This window comes from Anguilla anguilla, chromosome 9 (assembly GCF_013347855.1).
Source record: "Anguilla anguilla isolate fAngAng1 chromosome 9, fAngAng1.pri, whole genome shotgun sequence".
Classification (NCBI taxonomy): Eukaryota; Metazoa; Chordata; class Actinopteri; order Anguilliformes; family Anguillidae; genus Anguilla; species Anguilla anguilla.
Genome location: NC_049209.1, coordinates 14,831,717 through 14,851,649, shown reverse-complemented (window position 1 = coordinate 14,851,649; position 19,933 = coordinate 14,831,717). Strand labels below are relative to the sequence as shown.

General features: G+C 40.0%; 1 protein-coding gene across 1 annotated transcript in view; it reads right to left on the bottom strand.

Annotated features, from left to right (window-relative positions):
• Positions 1-722: 722 nt before the first annotated feature.
• tnmd (tenomodulin) overlaps positions 723-19,933 on the bottom strand; it is a 61,451-nt gene continuing 42,240 nt past the window's right edge. The window contains exons 4-7 of the mRNA XM_035432729.1: positions 16,771-16,878; positions 7,246-7,399; positions 5,813-5,913; positions 723-1,114 (exon numbers count right to left, since the gene is read on the bottom strand). Of these exons, the coding sequence (XP_035288620.1) occupies positions 905-1,114; positions 5,813-5,913; positions 7,246-7,399; positions 16,771-16,878 (573 nt within the window). The 3' untranslated portion in view covers positions 723-904. The remainder of the gene's footprint in view (positions 1,115-5,812; positions 5,914-7,245; positions 7,400-16,770; positions 16,879-19,933) is intronic.

Below are 19,933 nucleotides of genomic sequence, written 5' to 3'. Positions count from 1 at the left end.
TAATAACCATAAAAATGAGAATGGTAACAATGATAGTCCTAAACAAAACCAGCAAAGACAAGAAATGTTAAAAATAGACATGTTTAAAGTGGTATGTTTGACATGGAAAACAATTACAAAATATATAGCTGATGTTATCTTTTAATAGTATTATTCATTTAAAAATCAAAATTACACTTGCCCAAGTAAAAAAAAGATATTAAAGACCAAAAGACATCATGCTGTTAAATGTCTCCATAAATAGTCTCACACTTACTATCATGCAGGAGTAATATATACATGATAGACAGTTTTCTGCCTTTATACAGTACTCTAAATTTGACTGTGATAAATTTCAAAAGAAAAAACTTCCCTGTCTGTATGCTGTCTATTAAAAATCATGGGCTGCAGACTCAAATATGACAGCATAACTGAAAATGACAAATAAAAAATGGAAGTTTTATTTCAGAAGTCATTACAACATATTAAATCATGCACAAACGCAATGGGGCACAAGCCATGACGACGAATATAATGCGCAAATAAAAAAAGGCTAGTTTCGCATTCAAGAGTAAATTAAATTTGAAAGATCATATATGAAAAGCTAGATAGCTGATGATCACTTCTTTCCTATTTGGTGAAAGGGAGCGACGAGGAACACTTTAGCAAGCTGACAGCAAAGAACTGAGTATCAAGATGCTTTGAAAGCCTGTGGTTTGTCGGTGCGCCACGGGTACCACTTGACTTTGAAGAGCCTGAAGTGATAGATATCAGAAGCACTCCCCCCCCCCCCCCCCTCCTGTTGTAGCACCAATTAGCACCAGAAACCAAAAACAAAAGCTAAGGTGAAGTAGTGTCGAACACCACGGCTGACCACAGGAACGCTGTCCTTAGCAGTGAGGACCCCCGACCCGGACGTTCCTCCTCAGACCCTTCCGAGCATGCGGGCGATCCACCAGTTGCAGGGCATGATGATCTGACAGATGACTCGGCCGCCCTGGTAGTAGTACGGGTAGGGCCAGAAGCCGCCCAGGGGCTCGTGGTAGCGACGGCAGTAACGATGGGAGCGGCGACAATACTGGCAGCAGTACCCCCCTTCGTCCAGCCTGTTGTCGAGCTCGATCCCGACTTCTCTCTGCAAAGGGAGACCACACAGTCGGCTTAAATATAGGGATACATACTGGGTATTGGCAGAGCTTGGACTGCATTTTTATATTCACAAGTAACAATTTTTTTTACAAATTGCGTTCAACAAGGCTTTATTGACATTTGCATCACAAGTCCAATAATAAAACATTTATCCAGAAATATACAGGTAGTGTTAAAAAATGGAAACAGTTGTGAAGTCACCCATTTTTTTGTATTATACTGGTTACTCTTGTCCCAGAAAGTAAGTTATAGTTAACTTATCAGAGGTTGCTCTCAATGCTGGACTACTTCCACCCAATGCTGCCCTTTGCTGATGATGTCTTTCCCTTGGCCATACTGACCTCACCATAGACACTGTACCTTATGAAACATCAGCAAGTTGAACTGTCTTGGTTACCGGAGCTCTGCTTTTTTTTCCCTTTCACGATTAAAGTGTAAGCTGTTTGGATAAGCTGAAAGCCTCCCCTTTTATGTCACTCACGGTGAACTGCAGGCTTTCAAAAAAACGAAGCTTGACATTATGCCGCGTCTGACGATGGCCTCTGCGTCCATCGTGGAACGCGGGAAGCTAAACACTGCGGTTTCTGGGTGACGGCGTGGGTTCCAGGACAAGGGTGACGCATGCAGAAACGGAACAAAACGCCTCTGACAGCCCTGGCCCGAAGGGAAGGCAGGAATGAGGAGCATTTCACCTTGACCCGAGCCACCGGAGCATAAAACATTATATCAGGCCCTTGACCTTTTCATTTCTGCCTGCAGACATCACTCTTCCCTGCCCTCCGTCCTTTCCATCATTCGTGCGCCTGAGGTTCTTCGACTTTGGGTACTTTAAGATTAAGTGAGCTTGACATTACTGAACTACCACCAAGATAATTACACTGTATCGCACCCCCCCAGAGGCACACTTACACACCATACTCCCTATCCTACCATCATCTCTTAATTTCTTAATACAAATTAAACCTCTTCCCTACCTTAACTGCCTATCCTCGCAACCTTGTCTTTAAACGAATGAGACAATCCTGAGGCGATTAGTGGGATAATTTTCGGCTAATGAAAACCCTTAAATTTTCCCTCCACGGCTAGATTTGTGATGCATTCTGTGGGCAAATGAAGCCAAAACAAAGGCAGCTTTAGCAGAATATCGGGGGGGGGGGGGACGGGTGGGGGTGCGACATTGTACCCTTGAGCGAGGCACAACCTGAACAGTTTCAGTAAATATGTGGCTGTATCAGTGGACTGACTGTATGTAGAAACATGTAATCTGTGTAAGGCGCTCTGGATGCGTCTGCTAAATGCCTAAATGTACAGTTCAATGTTTTACTGGATTCCCTATGTCTTCACACTCTTCCACAGATCTCATCTTTTATCAAGAGCAAATTTTTTCCCACATGCGAGGCAAAAAGTCAGAAACTAACAATGTAATAGATGATACATTTCATGTAGTCATGTCAAGGCCTAAAAGCATCAGTTTCCTTCTTGGACACTGAAATTCATAAACTGTCATATGCATGCACAGCGTAGAGGTTAAATCCAACATTCAACACAAAATAATGCTCATGTACTGTGGAACTGAATCACCTACATCAACCCCTGAATTTCAGACATATTTTCACGGAAAAACCCTACTTCTGTCTATTAAGGTGTGAGTTGACCAAACCATGGCACTGAAAACAAACATTTTTTATGGGTTATGCTCCTTGTTCAATCATGTGGACTTACTTGGGCTATGACATCTCCATAGAGAAATATATCAGAAATACATCTTCTCACAAAGGCCCCAGTGTTGAGTTTACTCAAAGATGAGACGTGGCAAAAATATGGAGAAGAAAGTGATGAAATGCATTTTTAACCTATCTGAGAGCACACACAGTTGGCATTGTAGATACATGTTTCTTGTATGCAAGGGAGACAAATAAGGAATTAGAGTGTAAGAAACAAGAAGAGAAAAGTAGGCATTTCTTTACAATGAAAAATAAATTATATTTATGATTATTTCCAATGAATAAATGAATAAGATGCCTAGTTGCTCAAATCTGCAATGCGTAAATGTTTAAAGAGTTATTTTTATACAAGCAGTGTTCTGTTAACTTTGGTTAATTTTTATCAAGCTGCAAAAGTAAATGCACACTTTAGCTAGAGACCTGACGCAAAAATTCCTGTTTTGGGAAATATATTATGTTAGTCAAGTTTGTGGTTGTCATATTGAAGGCAAAAACAAACAGCAACTGTGTTATTGCTCCTGACATTGGACCTGAAATAAACATCAAGTCATATCACCCAAAGCTTTCATTTGCAAACAGTGAACGCATTAATTCAACGCATAATTAGAAAACATGGTAGTGCTGTTTCACTGTAAGACAAATGAAAGCTTTTATATTTATAAAAGCATCGAGTGGCGGCATAAATCACGCAGTACTTTCATTTCAATTTGCGAGGGAATGTGGTAGCGATCAGCACTGAGCACCATGGGAAATCTCCCCAATCAGTTATAAACAAGCAGCATTAATTAATGATGGAAGCCATTAATCCATCGCTCATTGTGTTTTCGGCCGCACGCTAAAAATGAGCCAATCCCCGAAGCGTAATATTAAGCATTTAATATGAATGAGTCTGTCGAGTGGAAAAGTTTGCACAATCATTCGATAAAAACTCGTCAACCCGTCTGCGGTTCACTCCCGCGGCGTCCAGATTTCACTCTGTGCATCGAGATTTTCTGTTTTCCAAATCAGCCCACATCCGAACTCACTTCCTCGCTTATTCAGAGAAGGTGCTGTTGGGACCCAGCCAGACGCTTCCTGACTTCCTTAATGCGCATCATGCCCCCCCCCGTCTCCCGATTCCCCGATCCTACTTCCGCCCGGGAAATGCCAACGCTTGCTCAGCCGTGCCGGTCCACGTGCCAGCCCGGCCCCTGGGCAGCACGGGTCACACCGGCCTTTCGCCCACGCTCCGGCCGGGGGGGAAGTTTACAAGTCCGAGCGGCCACTGGAAGAAGGCCCAATCATCATCCCCGAGGCTCATCAAACAGTATGTGGGTCAAGGACCGCAGCGCAATTCCTCTCCCGCTCCGGGATGACAGTTATTCAGTTTGAAAGATGTCCAGGGTCACTCCGGCGCTCAATGCTCCGCCGTGGCGAAAGGTCAACCTCGTATTTCCTGTAACCTCTATGGCGGACGTGTTAATGATTATTTATGAAAAGCACACGGCGGGGGGGGGGAGAGACATCCCTAAATATAAATACATCCCTCCGCGTGTGGGCACTGGCTGGAGACGAAAGGGGAGGTGCCTTCAAAGAAAGGTCGAGAACACCTGTCTACCCGCTGGTGTCGACGCGGCTTCGGACTCCAATTATAGGCAGTAGAACCATCCTCAGCCCCCCCACATCGGACCATCACTAATACCCACGCTATCATTCCAATATGCAACCAGGGCACTGTCCTTGCAGCAGATTAGCTTCAAATTGCCAATAGACCACTGTGGATTACCTGTCTGGTCAAGATGAGAAATTTTAAATGCCATTTACCCCCAAGGGGAAATAATTATACACACACTAAGTAAAAATAAAAATTATGACGACTGTCACTGAGGCTGAGATAGAAGAGGGGTACAGTGTCATTAAGTGTTTTAATACCACATAATGAATCTGTCACACTTTAGACCTTAGAGTGGCCGTCAATCTCCTCACTTAAGTGCATGAGTAAATAGGCTGTTTAAGGTTTCTTCATATATTTAGTGTTGAATATTAAATATACAATCTTTGCCTTGCCCTGTTACACTAAGCTTCAAAGTTTCAGGGAAGATGGACACATTTAAGAGGAAATAATTCCTGTCATGGCTTCAAAGGCCAATACTAATTACCTGCGTTGATCAAGCCCGTGTGGGCAATGGATGAAACCATGTAGATCCCACAGATTTCTCATCTATATGCCTGCCGCCTAGATCCCCTTCACTACAGTGTTTTTATCATGAATGAGATTACATCATGCCCTTTGAAGCTTCTTCAACATTCAGAGCCCTTTGTTTGGGCATGTTTCCATATCACGCTCGTAGCCCTGGTCTGGCAGTCACTGAGGCAAAGCGATTGGTAAGATGTGCCCGTCGTTTTGAAGACACGAGGGGCAATTTACAACAAATGAAAAACTGCTTCTGCACCTCAATGAACTGAATGGACAGATTCAGCTTTTCTTCCGGCTTCCTGCAGTTTGAAGGTGGCAGCGGAAAATGGCTGCCCTCAGTCAATGACGAATTACACTGCAACAGTTCACATGCTGAAAGAGGTGTTTATCCTCCTGAGGGTTTCACCTTGATAATTAAGGCAAGATTAATAAATTCACTCATTCATTAATGAGTAACCTCAGGGAGGATTTCTCATAAAATGCTGGCTTCTCGTGGCCTAGAAATCTAAGACAAGACCAGAGAGGCCAAAGCTGGGCTACAGGGAACAGATGATGTCTTTGAAGGCTAAATATTCCTCTCCATTAAAATGAGAGAAATTAAAGCTGTGTAACTGAACTAGCCTTACTTAAACTGATATATATAGAGCACTTTCAGTGCCCTGTGGTCTACAAAGCCTATTGCACTCCATGAAAGTGGGCATCAATTAATAATTTCTACAAAGGGAGGCCGTTTTTACATAGAGCCCAGCCTCCTTCTGGTTTGTTTCCTCAGTTATGCACTCACATAGTCATTGACGGTCTGGTGGCCCAGAACATCCCTGACCTGGCGTTGACCTCTGACCTTCGGCATCTCCTCAGCGTTCTCGGTGTCTGGGAAGTCCACATCTGCAAAGCCGTAGGGGAATGTGAAATTTGATAAGTGCTCCATCATTTTCCCCTCTCTTTTATTCAAAACATCTGTCGTTCTCACATTAAATGTGTTTAACACCAGCTGCTCAAGGCAATTGTCGGCACTTTCCTTTCTCCTTTCTCATGGGTTTTAAACTGTTATTACTGCGGTGATTTCATTCATTTGGGAGGCCGAATTTATGGATGGAGTTGAAGAGAGACTCGGGTGGACAATCAAGTCAGTCTCAACAAAGCTATCTGCCTGACCTTTAGTAGCTGTGACGTAGGAAATAAACTTGGGTTGGGCGATAAACCATAAGGATGATTATGGAATTTTTTTTTTTACACGTAATGACAGTCATCTGCAGTGTAGAGGCTTTCTTTCCTTCTTTTTTCTTTAATACTTGATGAGGTTGTGAACCTCCAAACATCACTCCTGTCTATTGGATCTTGATATGACAGCCAATCAGAAGCAGCTTCCATGTGATTGAAAAAAAAAAAACGCATCACATAGATGCAGCATAGCCTTGCTGCTGATTGGATGTCATATCAATACCCAATAGATATGAGTGTTGATGTTTTTTTCTTGGAAGAATTTCACATGGCCTTTGAAGTACGGTGAAGAATAGCTTGTTCTACTTCAGTTGTCATAGCAAACACACAAGGCTGAGCCAATTCTGCTCATGTCACAAGCTCAATGGCTGTCATACGTAAAAACCTTGAATAAGCATGATCAACTTCCACCGAGTTTCAGTTCCAAGCTATCTCTGTTTGCAGACCTGAAATGAATGCTTATTCTTAAAGCAGCAAATTAACAAGTTTGTTCCATTTTTCTGTTCTGAGTGACACGTTCATATTTCTATTTAAACAAGACTCAAGCATGATCTTGAGTCACAGTTTTCTATTATTGATTAATTTGGGTTACAAACATTGCAATGATGGCCAAATTGTAAAATTACTCACTAAAAACTGACAGTCTGTCAGACTATATATAAAAAGTGCTGTGATTTCTTTAATAAAAGCTGAGAATCTGTGCTTTAACCACATGTGAATCTGAAATTGTGAAATACAGAGCCAAATCATTCCTTTATTACAGTCATTGTGGTCCACAAATAAATAATGTGACCCTTGTAACAGAGTATCCAGGACAACTCTTTGACTGTAATTCTAATATTCCCTTCATCAAAAACTCGCTCTTGTGGAGATATGCTGTGCGTTTTACTGTTACAGTGCAGCTAACTGGAGTTTCTATGTTTGTCCTTCAAAGCTGTCAAACATTAAAATATGTAAATATGGAATCACACTGAGCCTTGGCAGACTGTGGCTCACCTTTCAGAGGGGAAGGGTGGATCCAGTGCACGGGGAGGTGCTGGCAGATTTCTGAGATCTTTGAGTCGAGCAGGAAGGCACGGTCGGCGATGGGCTCGGCAGACGGGACCCACACCTCCATTTCCTCTGCCGGAGCGACCGAGGCATCGTCCGCCTGTGGGTCAGAGAGGACGCACAGCTTGTGTTTGCAAGTATCGCCTCATTTTCCGAAATCCCCACCGCCTCAGATTCTGTTCATCCCGAGCTAATAGTGTTTCAAGAGGAGCAGGATGCTAATAATTTCACAAGCAGGCTCAAGACACGGTGTGCCAAGCAGCTACACAGAAAAGCCTGTTCTCCTTATTTAACTTATTTTCTCAGGAGGTCCCATGAGATACAGTCTCTTTTTCAAGAAAAACTGGATAAGATAACAACAATGAAATGCAGTGCAAAAAAGGTTTATGTCAGACAACACAACAGTGCAGTAACACCGAGTCAGAGACAGTCAGAGGCCTCAGAACATTTGAGGGCTCCAGGACAGAGCTTGACATTAACTTTTTGCTTCACCAGTCACCGTGCATAGTGGTTTCCCAAAGTCACTATCCACTCAGTATTTTCCCCAGCCAAAATCCCCCCCCCCCCCCAAAAAAAAAGTAATAAATATAGCCTAGTGAAAAGTAATAGGACAATGTATGTATGCACGTGTGTCACAGCGAGTACAAAAATCTATCTAAAAATCAAAATTTTATTTTATCTTTAACAAAACATGTGCTTCAAGATAATTTATATTACAAACACTGCACTGCAGATCTTTGCCATGAATATTCTCCAAGTGTCAGTGCAAAGTATATGTATCCACAATTTAAAAGAATGTTGATAGAACATAAACAATTTAGCGATGCTAATAAAAATGACTTTATTACTTGCCTATAGCCGAGGAGAACCAGCTATATCTGATGGTATTGAGCAGTATGTGATGTCCAGTGAAGCCTGGCTAGATTTAGTTGAAAAGTGAAAGTTTTCTAGTGGGTTGGACATAACCAGGCTGTATCTGGGTAAAAGCTAAATTGGAGCTAAATTGATCAAATCTAGTCCATATATGTCAAAACATTCTTCAACCTAGATTTCCACCCCTCTAGATGTCCAGATTCCATCCAGATTCGAGACTTGTGCTCTGACTGACTTTGAAATCATGAACATATATCTGCCCAAGTTACAGAACTGTCTGTGGTCAAAGTTCATGCTTCTTTACTGGACCATTGTTGTTTTCTGTGTTTGGTGCTGCAGTAATTGTCATTTCCGAGTTTCCAAATCAAAACTGGAGAATCTAAATCGCTCTCCACTGGCGTGGTGTCTCATTAAACAAAACTTTGAAGCCGCAATGAGAATTGGTATAGCCTACACACATTAATATATGCAGCGCCGAGTTCGGCTGTGGTTCACTCTTACTGTGGCCAGTAAGAGTGAATGAGTTACACGCCATTGCTGAATTCTACTCGCGTCTATGCTGGTGAAGGTGCTCATAAAGAGCTCAGGTTGGACCCTATAATTGAAGATTCAAGTTTTAACATTGACATTGGAACTATGACAGTTTGCCCACAGGAAAAGGGAAACAACTGGCCTAGTCCCTGCAGGATGTTTTTAAGTCAGCTGATATTTTTTAACTTACAACTAATTACTTCCTCCCAACAAAACACCAAACATCTACAGGCTACAACTTAATGAGCTGTTGGTGAGAAGTACTCATAGGCACAATGCATCAGAGGATCAGCTGAGGTTCAGCCGCAGAACTGGCAAGCGTCTGGCTGATGCAGAGGTAGCTCTGACGATTTGGAGACTGACAATTACTGATTCAACTTCAGGATAAAGTTAAAAAGGACGTATTTGTTAAGACATAACAACATAATTTGAAGGAACCAGGGAAATAGATATTCACCATTAAAGAAATGGCAGCAACTGTGATTGCATTTAAGCTATTTTCAAATAAAGACTCAGCAAACTACAGTATATATATATATATATATATATATATTAGGGATGGAGGGAGATGGCACTATTGGTATTTGTATCTGTATTTGTTCAACCAAAAAATTATTTGTATTTGTATTTGGATTAAAAACCGGAAGTGGGTGGAGTTCAACATGGACGCTGTATTAAATGCCAAAAATTCCAGATTTGTACCATTATAGTCACTGGTACTGCTATTGTTGAGACATTAAAGCATTAAAATGATTACTTTACAATGACATCAATAATAATGCAGTTTAACAATAGGTAATTAGCTTTTTAAAGCTGTGTTTAACTACATTGCACATACTACTTAGTACATACTACCTAGTGCATACTACATAGTACACATAGTCAGAGCGTACTAGGTAGTATGTACTAAGTAGTAGATGCTCTGTAGTATTTACTAGGTAGTGTTAGTTACCTGTTCCTGTAATATTTTAACTCTGAAAAGGTCACGTTTTTTACTACTGAGCCAACTACCGATGGACAGCTGCGTCAGACGTATCCAGCATTGTAGCATCGATTTATGCACCATCAGCGACCTAATTTCATAAAGATTACGAAACCGATTTCAATGTTTGTATTTCTAAATTATAGCGGTTTTGTTATATAGGCTAAGGGAAAATGTATCAAGGCATATTGCAGGAACACTGAGAAAAGCCCTAAAATTGCATGACAAAACACAAAATGGAAAAGTAGTTAAATAAATCCAAAGTGCAATATTTTTAAAAAGTTGTGTCTTTGGTCATTCAGCACACTCCTCCCTCTGTTTTCCTGGGAGTGCGCTGTCTCTGCACAATGCAAACACCATGGGGTAAGCTCCACAAAATGACTTGTGTTACACCAAAGTGAAATACGAAATGTGAAATTTAGCATGTGTTTCCACCTGGCATTAAGGACACATTAAAAGACACCTTCGAACACACATCACCATTACATCTCAAATGTGTGTTTGGCAACAAGTTAAAATTTCATTTGTAAAATGGAACAACTCTGTAACGACCCACTGCAGTGTACAATCTGTCAGAAAGGGACAAACTGGAATACCCTTTCCCCTCATATTTTCCTCACGCAGTCTAAGCACACTGGTATTAATACCCTTAATTAGCTGATTCTCCGGCTCATGAGCTGTGAAGTAAACAATTATTGCTTAATGATAGCCATTGCGTATCATTTCTGTCTAATAGAGATATATGCATGTGTTTTGGTGATGTCCTCCCAAAGAAGGGGGATTTGTTTTTTTATGCGTTTATAAATACATGTGCAATGCCATTACTGTCCCTTGCTAATTAGCAGAATAAACAGAACACAATTACCTTGACCATTCTTTTTTCTTTTTTTTACAAAGATGACTTTGTCCTTGTCCACAGCTTAACAGTGCCTTACTTAATTATCTGGCTACAATGTGAACCTGTGTCAACTGTGCTTATGTTTTTGAATTATACTTATGCTATTTGAATTATACTACTATGATATAAAAATAATTTGCAGACAGACTGTGATAGTTCATACTGACTATCTATCTTGCACATCCAGTCGATCTGCCATGCTGTGTACTTACCCAAACCATTGACACACATTTCCCATCAAACGCCCAAGCTTCATCACAACTGATTAAAAGAGCCGTTGGAGTTATTGCCAATCTGCTCCTCTGCCACCAAGTCCAAGAGCAGAGCAAACTTCAACTGGTCTTTAATTGGCACTTTTAACTGGGAAAAAACCAAAACACGCCTCCACTGCAAGCAAGCAGGAGGGTTACGACACCAATCTCCCCAAAACAGGACTTTTAACTTCAAAGCTGGAAAATGACCTGATATCTTGCTTGAGATGATGCTCTGGGGAGCTGAGAAGGTCACTTCTCAGGTGAGAGGCAACAAAAAAAGAGAAATGCCATTTTAAAAGCAGCCATAATACCAAACTTCATCACAGCTTCTCCAGCACATTACATTACATTACATTACATTATAGGCATTTAGTAGACGCTCTTATCCAGAGCGACTTACACAACTTTTACTTAGCACTTTACATTGTATCCATTTATACAGCTGGATATATACTGAAGCAATGCAGGTTAAGTACCTTGCTCAAGGGTACAACGGCAGTGTCCTTACCCGGGATTCGAACCTGCGACCTTTTGGTTACAAGCGCAGTTCCTTACCCACTGCGCCACACTCCGTCCTTAGTTAGCACAAACTCATCTTATTTGCTCTGCCTTGGTTTTGATGACAAGCTACAGTACATGCAATATTTTAGGTTTCATATTAAGTATTATGCGCTGAGAAAGCACAAAACATTGGGATTACTGCACATGCTCTGTTTTATGCATATTTACTAAAATACTGCAATGCCCCTTTCTCATTGTACTTGCAGTGTAATGTGGATGATTGTATGATTTTGAGGTGCTGTAGTAGCTTTCATTGTTTTCAGACTTACTATACAGCATGTTACCATCGTTATTATTAACGCAGACTGTAGTCAGTGACAAATCGATACAATGAAACTGCGACATGACTTAAGACAAGGTTTTGGTTGTTCATAGCACTTTCAGCAGCTGCAAAAAAACAAAAAAACAATATGCCGACAATTTCCATGACTACACCTCATTTTAAGACCAAGCTTCCCACAAGGTCATTTGCATAGGTGCTGAATGGGAAAATGACAACTGTGTCTGTCTGTAACACAGCAAAGACATTTGCATCTGGGTTACTGCCATGTTGTGCCGAGTCCAAGATAGAGTCCAGTACAAAAACATCACGTTGCAAAGAGGAATGATGATATCAAAGAGGGAGTATTAGAGTAACACTGGAAATAATGCAGTTGTGACATTACTGCTTCACACAAAACATGTCTGAAGCTCACCAGTGCTCTCTTTCTTCTTAATTATGTTCCAAACAGTTGATTTTGGTAAGCCTAAGGTTTGGCCCATTCCTCTGACTGTTAGCTTCATTGACTTTCATTGGCACAACTATGCTGACAAAATAACAGACTTCAAAGACAATCAAAAGCCTAGTATCAAGACTAGATACTGAAAGCCCTCATATGCTTGCACTAAAGAAGCAAGTGAACACACCTGACTAATTAGAAACACCTGTGACATTTGTCATCCCAAACTTTATGGCACCCCAAAATGAGGGGGCTATGTATAAGAACTGCTGTTATTTCTACATTGTAAAACCAAAATGTTATTTTTTTTACGCCCATTAATAAAAGCAGAGAATCTCCATTTTAACCACATCTGAATTGTTTGATTACAAATCAAAAATTATGGCGCACAGAGCCAAATCAAGATAAAAAATATGGCTTTGTCCCAAACACTATGGAACTCACTGTATGTGTATGCGTGTATATATATATATATATATTGTATGATATGTAGTGTTTAGAGAGGGAATCAGTGAATAAGAATGTGTCCTGGCCTCCCCGTCACAAGCATCAAAGCAAATATGATTGGGGCAATATAAAATCTACTGATACCCTAATCTAGGCAGACAATCTATGGGTCTCACCCCCTTCGAAGAGACAAACCAGATGACACAGGACACCATTTTGGGGGTCGGAGACCCTACATGCCTAACATTTTCCTTTCCCATGTCCTCTTTAAGTTTGAATGCAATCTTTAGGTAGGCCAGTCCTTGTCATAAATTAGTCTGACCCCCCTTCCCTTCTATCCTACACCTTAACTCAGCATCACCCAATCAGGGAAAAACATCCTCAAGCCATGCTGGGTAAGGTATTTAAGATTGCCACAGGAAAAAGGTTGTGCTGCGTTTGGTTTCGGAGCATCGAAGAAGAAGAGTTTTCCTCTTTTTATTTTGGTGGTGGTTCCTTGGTTGTGTGTTTTTAGCTGGTTTCCTTGTGGCACTTATACTGGAAGTGGGTGATACTTTGGCAAGGTCTGGCTGATCCGTTTCTCTATCTCTCTCCCTTATCCGTCTCTCACTTTCTATTTTCTGGTATTTCTAGATTAGTTGTTTAATGTTTTGCTGTATGCCTTCTGTTGTGTAATTTAGAAGTAGTGTGCCTGCATTCAATAAAGAATGTATGTTTTCAATTCATTATAATTGACTGCTACTTACTGAATTCAATTATTTAATCTTAAAACCTGGTATAGAGCTTGTTTTGACTTGTTGGTTGATTCCACCATTGCACTGTAGATTGACCTATCAATGAATTTGGCAATTGAATTTATCATTTCATTTTAAATAATAATTATTAAATTAAATCACATAAAATATATTTTACATGTAGGTAAAGTGAGGGGTTCTAGCACGCAATATCACTTGGTTCAGTATTCAGAGTGCTGAACATTTTAACAAGGACATTGATTGTTGGAACCGCTGGATTCAGAAGATAAACATATTCTTAATTAATCCTTGCTTGTCCGACAATATATATATATATATATATATATATATATATACGTGTGTGTGTGTGTGTGTGTGTGTGCAGTTTTACTGTGTGCTGAGCAGCTGTCGTACCTATCACCCTATCACACAATGTTAACTTATAACTGCTGAGCAGGATACACCTTCCAGGCAACACTGACATATGCTGACTCATCAAAACGCTAATTAGAGTAACATTTTCAGTCACAAATGATTTTAACACCTTGCTAGTCTATTTTCATCATGCCTCAAATACTATTCTACGTACTTGAGTCAAGTATACAAAGGGAGGATTCTACTCATTTGACAACAGCACTGGTCAGACATATTCTCATATGAATGATCTGGCCTGTACATATCACATAGCATGCAGTTGTAGAATATACTGTGCTTGAACTAATTGAATTCATTGAACTCATTTTGTTTTAGCGGGGGTGTCAATGAAATTGATACTAATGGGTTACTGCTGTGGTGTCCTAGGAGACAGAAACTCCTGGGGGCCACAGCTGAGGACTGAGAGGCAGAGAAAAGACCAGAATTGCCACTTGAATCAAAATGTTGTGTGCTGCTGTGGGCTGATGACAGTAAGGGTGAAAGAGACAAAAGCACTGAAAATGACGAAAGAGAGAGTGATAATTAGCTACTTGTTTAAAACCGTTTGGTTTATCAAGTCTCTTTCCTGCTTGTTGAAAACAAAGCAGCACAGGACCAAATGTGTCATCTCTACCTTGAAAGTTGAGCAAACCTACTTTTTATTAAATAAAAAACACAAGACATCCCTAGTGGTTCACAATTACAGTCGCTGAATGCGATTCGCGTGTGCAGCAGAATCCAGATTAAAGATTGTGTTGACTGTGTTGGCACTTTTTAGACCCTAGAGCTTATTTCTGAGTTCCTTACATAAAAGCAATCAAAAGAAACTTTCTTTTGTTGCAATATTTTAGTTATTTCCAAAAAGTTTAATGAAATGTTTGCTTAATTGTTTGAGAAAATGCCCAATTCCTTTACACATAAAGAATTTGTTAATGCCTTAATGTAGCACACCAGGACTGAAGAAAAATCAACTGGATGGCGTATAATACATATGCGTATATGTATTTAATAATGATTCATGTCTGAGAATGACCTGCCAACTTTCTGTTACTCTCTCTCCCTCTCTCTCTCTCTCTCTCACACACACACACACACACACTATTCATATCAATAATGCATAATGCAGTGTTCTCTTTCTCTCGCACAACCCAAGTGCTCTACCAAGTCCTCCTACACTGAATCATTTCACAGCTGTGCTTTAAATCTAAACGGCAAAATCTAATTAGGTTACACACAATGCACAACAGAATAAGATAAGAATGGCAGGGGACATATGGTGCAAGTCAATTAGTGTCTGCAAACATGGATTAGGCATTTAAAGGAAGGAAAATGATAAATGTGGGGTTTTTGTCAGTCTACCTGCCATGCACTTGATCATTAATTTTGAGCCACATTGAAAGAAATTAGATTTTTTAAAAATTTCATTATAATTCTTTTTTAAACATTTTCTGAGGCTCAGTGGCCACAGAGATGAAGAGCTGTGGAATGAAATGCTGTTAGAGATAAAAAAAGAAATAGTACTGCAGTACAAGGCGATTCTGTAGACTTTATTCTTGGGAAAGACAATGGACTGGCCTTTGAAAATATCAGATCTTGAAGAACTACAGATGGAATGGTACTTCACTGTAGTAAAAATGCAGCTATTACAAATAAAGCTAAAACGTTTGTGAATGGCTTTTGGTGTCCAGTTACCCAAGAACACAAAACAGTAAAACAAAACAAAATAAAAAGTAAATTTCTACATCCACAAAGCAGCGCAGTTTGGGGTCACAAACAGTCAAAATATATCCAAAGACCTTTACATCTTGTTCCTTTTGTTCTACATTTTCAATGCCCATCTTTTATGTAAACCATGGCAGTTTACCCTTCAATATAAAATATAGTTTCTTGGTGGTGGGGGGTAATTGGTTCTCTTTCATGTTGAAATTTTGTTGTGTGGAAATTGACTCACAAATCTTAATTCACAAATACAGTGACATAAATTTTATTTCTGAAGAGTTAGGCATACATTTTTTTATCTATAACTTTTTAAACCTCAGGTGTTCTGCGACACCATTCAATTTTGCCATTTGGTTGATGGAATATTAGCAAATAAACTCATGGAACAAAACTAGATTTGTGTGAGATGCCCCTCCAGATCTTCATATAGGGTTAGAAGATGGACAGACAGAAAAAGCCAGATCGTGTTATGACCGACTCAAGTGATATTTACTCAGATAACCCTATTCCAATTTCCTTTTCAGGAGAACCTACATCCCATCTCTTCCTTTAGTGTCTCAGTCTTTCAGAGGGGATGATTAAAAAGGAATATTGGTTCAAGAAGCCAGGTACTCTGCAGACACAGTCAGATGGACACTCTGTATGTGGCTGGCTTCCTCCTGATTTACTGCACACCTCCTCACACCTTTGGTGGCAAATCAAAGTACTTAAGCAATGGGGAAGAACATTTGTCTCCCAGTAGCATTTTTGTGCTCTTCTAAACACCGTCAAAGGCATAGACTGAACAAGAGTGCGAGCATTTTAGAATCCCCACTCCCCAGCCTTACTGGCTTATGTGAACCGTATATTTGCGGCAAAACTGGGGAATGAGAGACCCAAGTTAAATTTTCAATTAAATTGTAAACCACCCTTTAGACTAATGGACGCTTCCTAGTTAGGCGCCATGAAAATGAAAAATCATTAAAACAATGGGTTTGGTTTATTTACATTAAGCAGGCTAGTGAATGGCAGATCAATTAACATAAGCATAAATAATGTTATAAAATGATGCCTCCTGTTTTAGTGAAGGAAATCAGAAAAACAAAATTCCTAGTTCTTACAAGTTGCAGCAGTTAATCTTTTGTGTGCCATTTGCTGCGCCTTGTAGTTGAGCCTGTGCAGTAATACAATCCGTACTATTGAAAAAGGGGCAGATTTTTGTGGAATCAATGGAGACTTGAAGCAGGACTTCCATAAAAGGGGAGCTGAATCTCTTGTCATTTTATACTCTTAAAAACTCTGCTGTGAGATGTGTCTTAAAGCACAGCCCGTTGCCGTGGGAACAAGTTGAAGACCATACCAGCATCTCGGTGTCTTCGGGCTCCATTGCTGTTGGTTCAGGCAGCTCCTTGGTTTGGCTCTTGATGTAGCATCTCTGTTGTTTAGCAAACCGGATCCCTGTCATTCCCTGAAAGTACAATCAAAGATATATATAATTATTCTTATGTTACAGCTAGGCCTGGCTGCAGATGAAGAAAAAAAAACACATTTATGTATAAATTGAATGTTACTGTAAGTATTTTTGTTCTCCAAGAAGGACAAAATAAATCTATTACATTCCTCTGCTTTTGACTGCAAGAGCTGCTCTTTCTACATATTTTACTGCAGCAGAGGGAAATTATCTTGAAAAGACATTCCATACTGCCATGTGGAATCCCTGTCTCTGGTGGAAAAAGTAGTGGAAAAAATGTCATCATGGCAGCTAAAATATTGGAATTATTTCCAGTTTACTTTCTGCTTCTGGCTGGGGAGCCGGATGAAGCAGCTCTGCGATTCTGCGACTTAACTGTCACCATATTCAATTGATGGTAAAAGAAAAGGTTGGATTTTTTAAAATTTTTTTTACTTGCTCTTGCTGCAGTCACTTTAACATTGTGTCAGGGCATGCAGTGCCATGGAATTCACCTCTGTTCAATGAGGACTTAATTACATCTACATAGTGATGGGAAGTTAATGTCTTCTTTAATCAGAGTTAATTTGGATAAAGAGTCTCGTCTTGCCTCCTGACAGAACCTCCGAGGCGGCTCCAGAGTCGTACTTTAACGACCGGCATCATAAACACACAAGCACCTAATTTCCTCCACTCATATCCACGATTCTAAAGGAAAAAACCCATTTACATATCGTTATCTGTGCTCACGGAAATACAAGCTGCTACGTTACAAACTAAATGCATTAAGGCGAGATCCAGCCCAGTCTACTCCGACGGAACACGTCTGCGGCACGGGTCTAAGGGAAGGACGGTTCTAAGCGATGAGAGGCAAAGATTGCCGGGATCGCTCAACCAGAAAATTAAGAAGAGGCACTTCATTACAAGGATAGGCGATTGGAAAAAAGGCTGTGAAAAAAACACGACGTCCTCGTTCCACTTAATGTGTGCGCATAGGCAAACTGCGTTCCCATTGAACACTTTTCTGATTGGAGGAACGGAACAAAAACAACAAGTGTTATCTGCGAGGGTGGGAAAGGCTATGGTTGGACCCCCCAGATTTCACAATGCTGTCATTATGCAGGCTGACAAAAAGAGACACGCAGAGGAGCTCCTACTTATTTTATTTTTTTGGTACAGTGCAGTGCATTGTTACAAAGTAAAAATAAGAAATGGACATGCTGCATCTAAGGTTTACAGCCAAGGCTAAATTTAAACCACCATCCCCAGTTTTTGAGTTAAATTCAAATATAATGGTACAAAAAGGCAAAATGGACAATTATTCAGCAGCATAACGTTTACAAAATAAAACTGTTGACGATGTTAAAAATACAAACTAGGACCTTGTAATACTATACATTACATTGTACATAGTGGGTTACAACTATGAGCAATAAATACAGATTAGGTGCAAAATGACATCAGATGCAATATGTCGACACATATTAGTAAAAATGAACTTCTGCTTTATCATTTAGTGTTTCACTTTATCATTCAGTATGTCATAAAAATATATTATGTACAATTTGGTTGGTAGTGCCTTCCATTATTGAGTACCTTTGAAAGCAAAGGGGGATTGTCCAAAAACTGTTTTACTCGAGACCACTTTCCAGCTTCCCTCATAGTAAATATATTTTAGGCATTTAGCAAACACTCTTCTCCAGGGAAACTTTCATTCTTTGGTACATTTACAATCCATGTATGCAGCTGGATATATTTACTGATGCAATTCAGGCTAAATACCTCACTGAAAGGTATAGCAGCAGCACCTGCCAGGCAACTGAACCTACAATTTTGGAATTTCCAGTCCAGCTTCCTAACTATTATGCTACACGCCACACAAAATTGCTGTTTGTTAACAAATTTGCTTCTGGTTACTGGAGCCGTTTTCTATTGATTGTTTCACAACACAGGTTTCACAAGTTTCAAAGTGAATCTGAATTTTGCCCCTCAAAGGTGAAAGACTGCATGTTTCACTCCTGATGTACCTCAAAGGCAGCACATAGTTTACTTGAAGATGGTCACACATGTTTTTATGCTCCATATTGAACCAAACATCTCTCCATCAGTCAGCATTGTAAGTCATGACTCATTTTAAGTCTAATACTCATAGACCTTTCAAAAACTCTCTTGGCCTACTAAGAAGAAAAATTTGAATTTCTGTTAATATGACAAAAATACTGAACAGAGGAAGTGACAATAAACAGCACATTGTTAGATTTATTCATGCTGTTTTATATTTATGGGTCCAACTGAATGTCAAATGAAGTCTCTTGTTTCCTTAGTTTTTGAAAGGTGCCATGCTCCAATATCCTACCTCCACTAGCATACTCTCCAGAGAGCCCACGTTATTAGCCAGCAATAATAAACAAGATATCCCGCCTGTCCTCCAGACGGGATTATTTCCCTATTTACACTCCTCAAACACAGCACTTGGAGACTGCATTTTGCAGGGGCTTTGGAGTACGCAATGATCAGAGGCATCGGTTCTTCAGGCCGACCAATTCTGGAGCCTTTCCCCAGTGAACGCTTAGTACAACCACTAATAAAGTTTGTGCTTTCCTGGAATCAGGCTCAATTATTTGTGGTTTTGACTGATGTAATTTAAACAGTAGATAGTCAAGAACCCAGCAATGGGCTTGTGAGAATGCGATTGTGTACACTTTCCTGACAAACACAGTGTTGAGATGCTGGAAGACAATTGTGTTGTCCTGAGGCCGCTTACTGTAATGCTATTTGTAATCTTGGATTTACAATATATTTACAGAGTCAAATAAAATAATAAAAACCAAAAATATGCGGGTGGGGAATTGCACAAGGAGACTGATGAATTCATTTGGGACTGGCTTCAGTTGGAATTGTTCAAGCTATTTTAGTATAACTTCGGACACTGATGTCAAATTTGTAGTTTCATTACAAAACTGGATTTGTGACCAGCAGATTTCAGATTACTATCAAATACATGTGTAACTTCCATTGTACCCTTAAAGAAAGTTCAAACTGGATTACTTAAGTAAATACCCAGTTGTAGAAA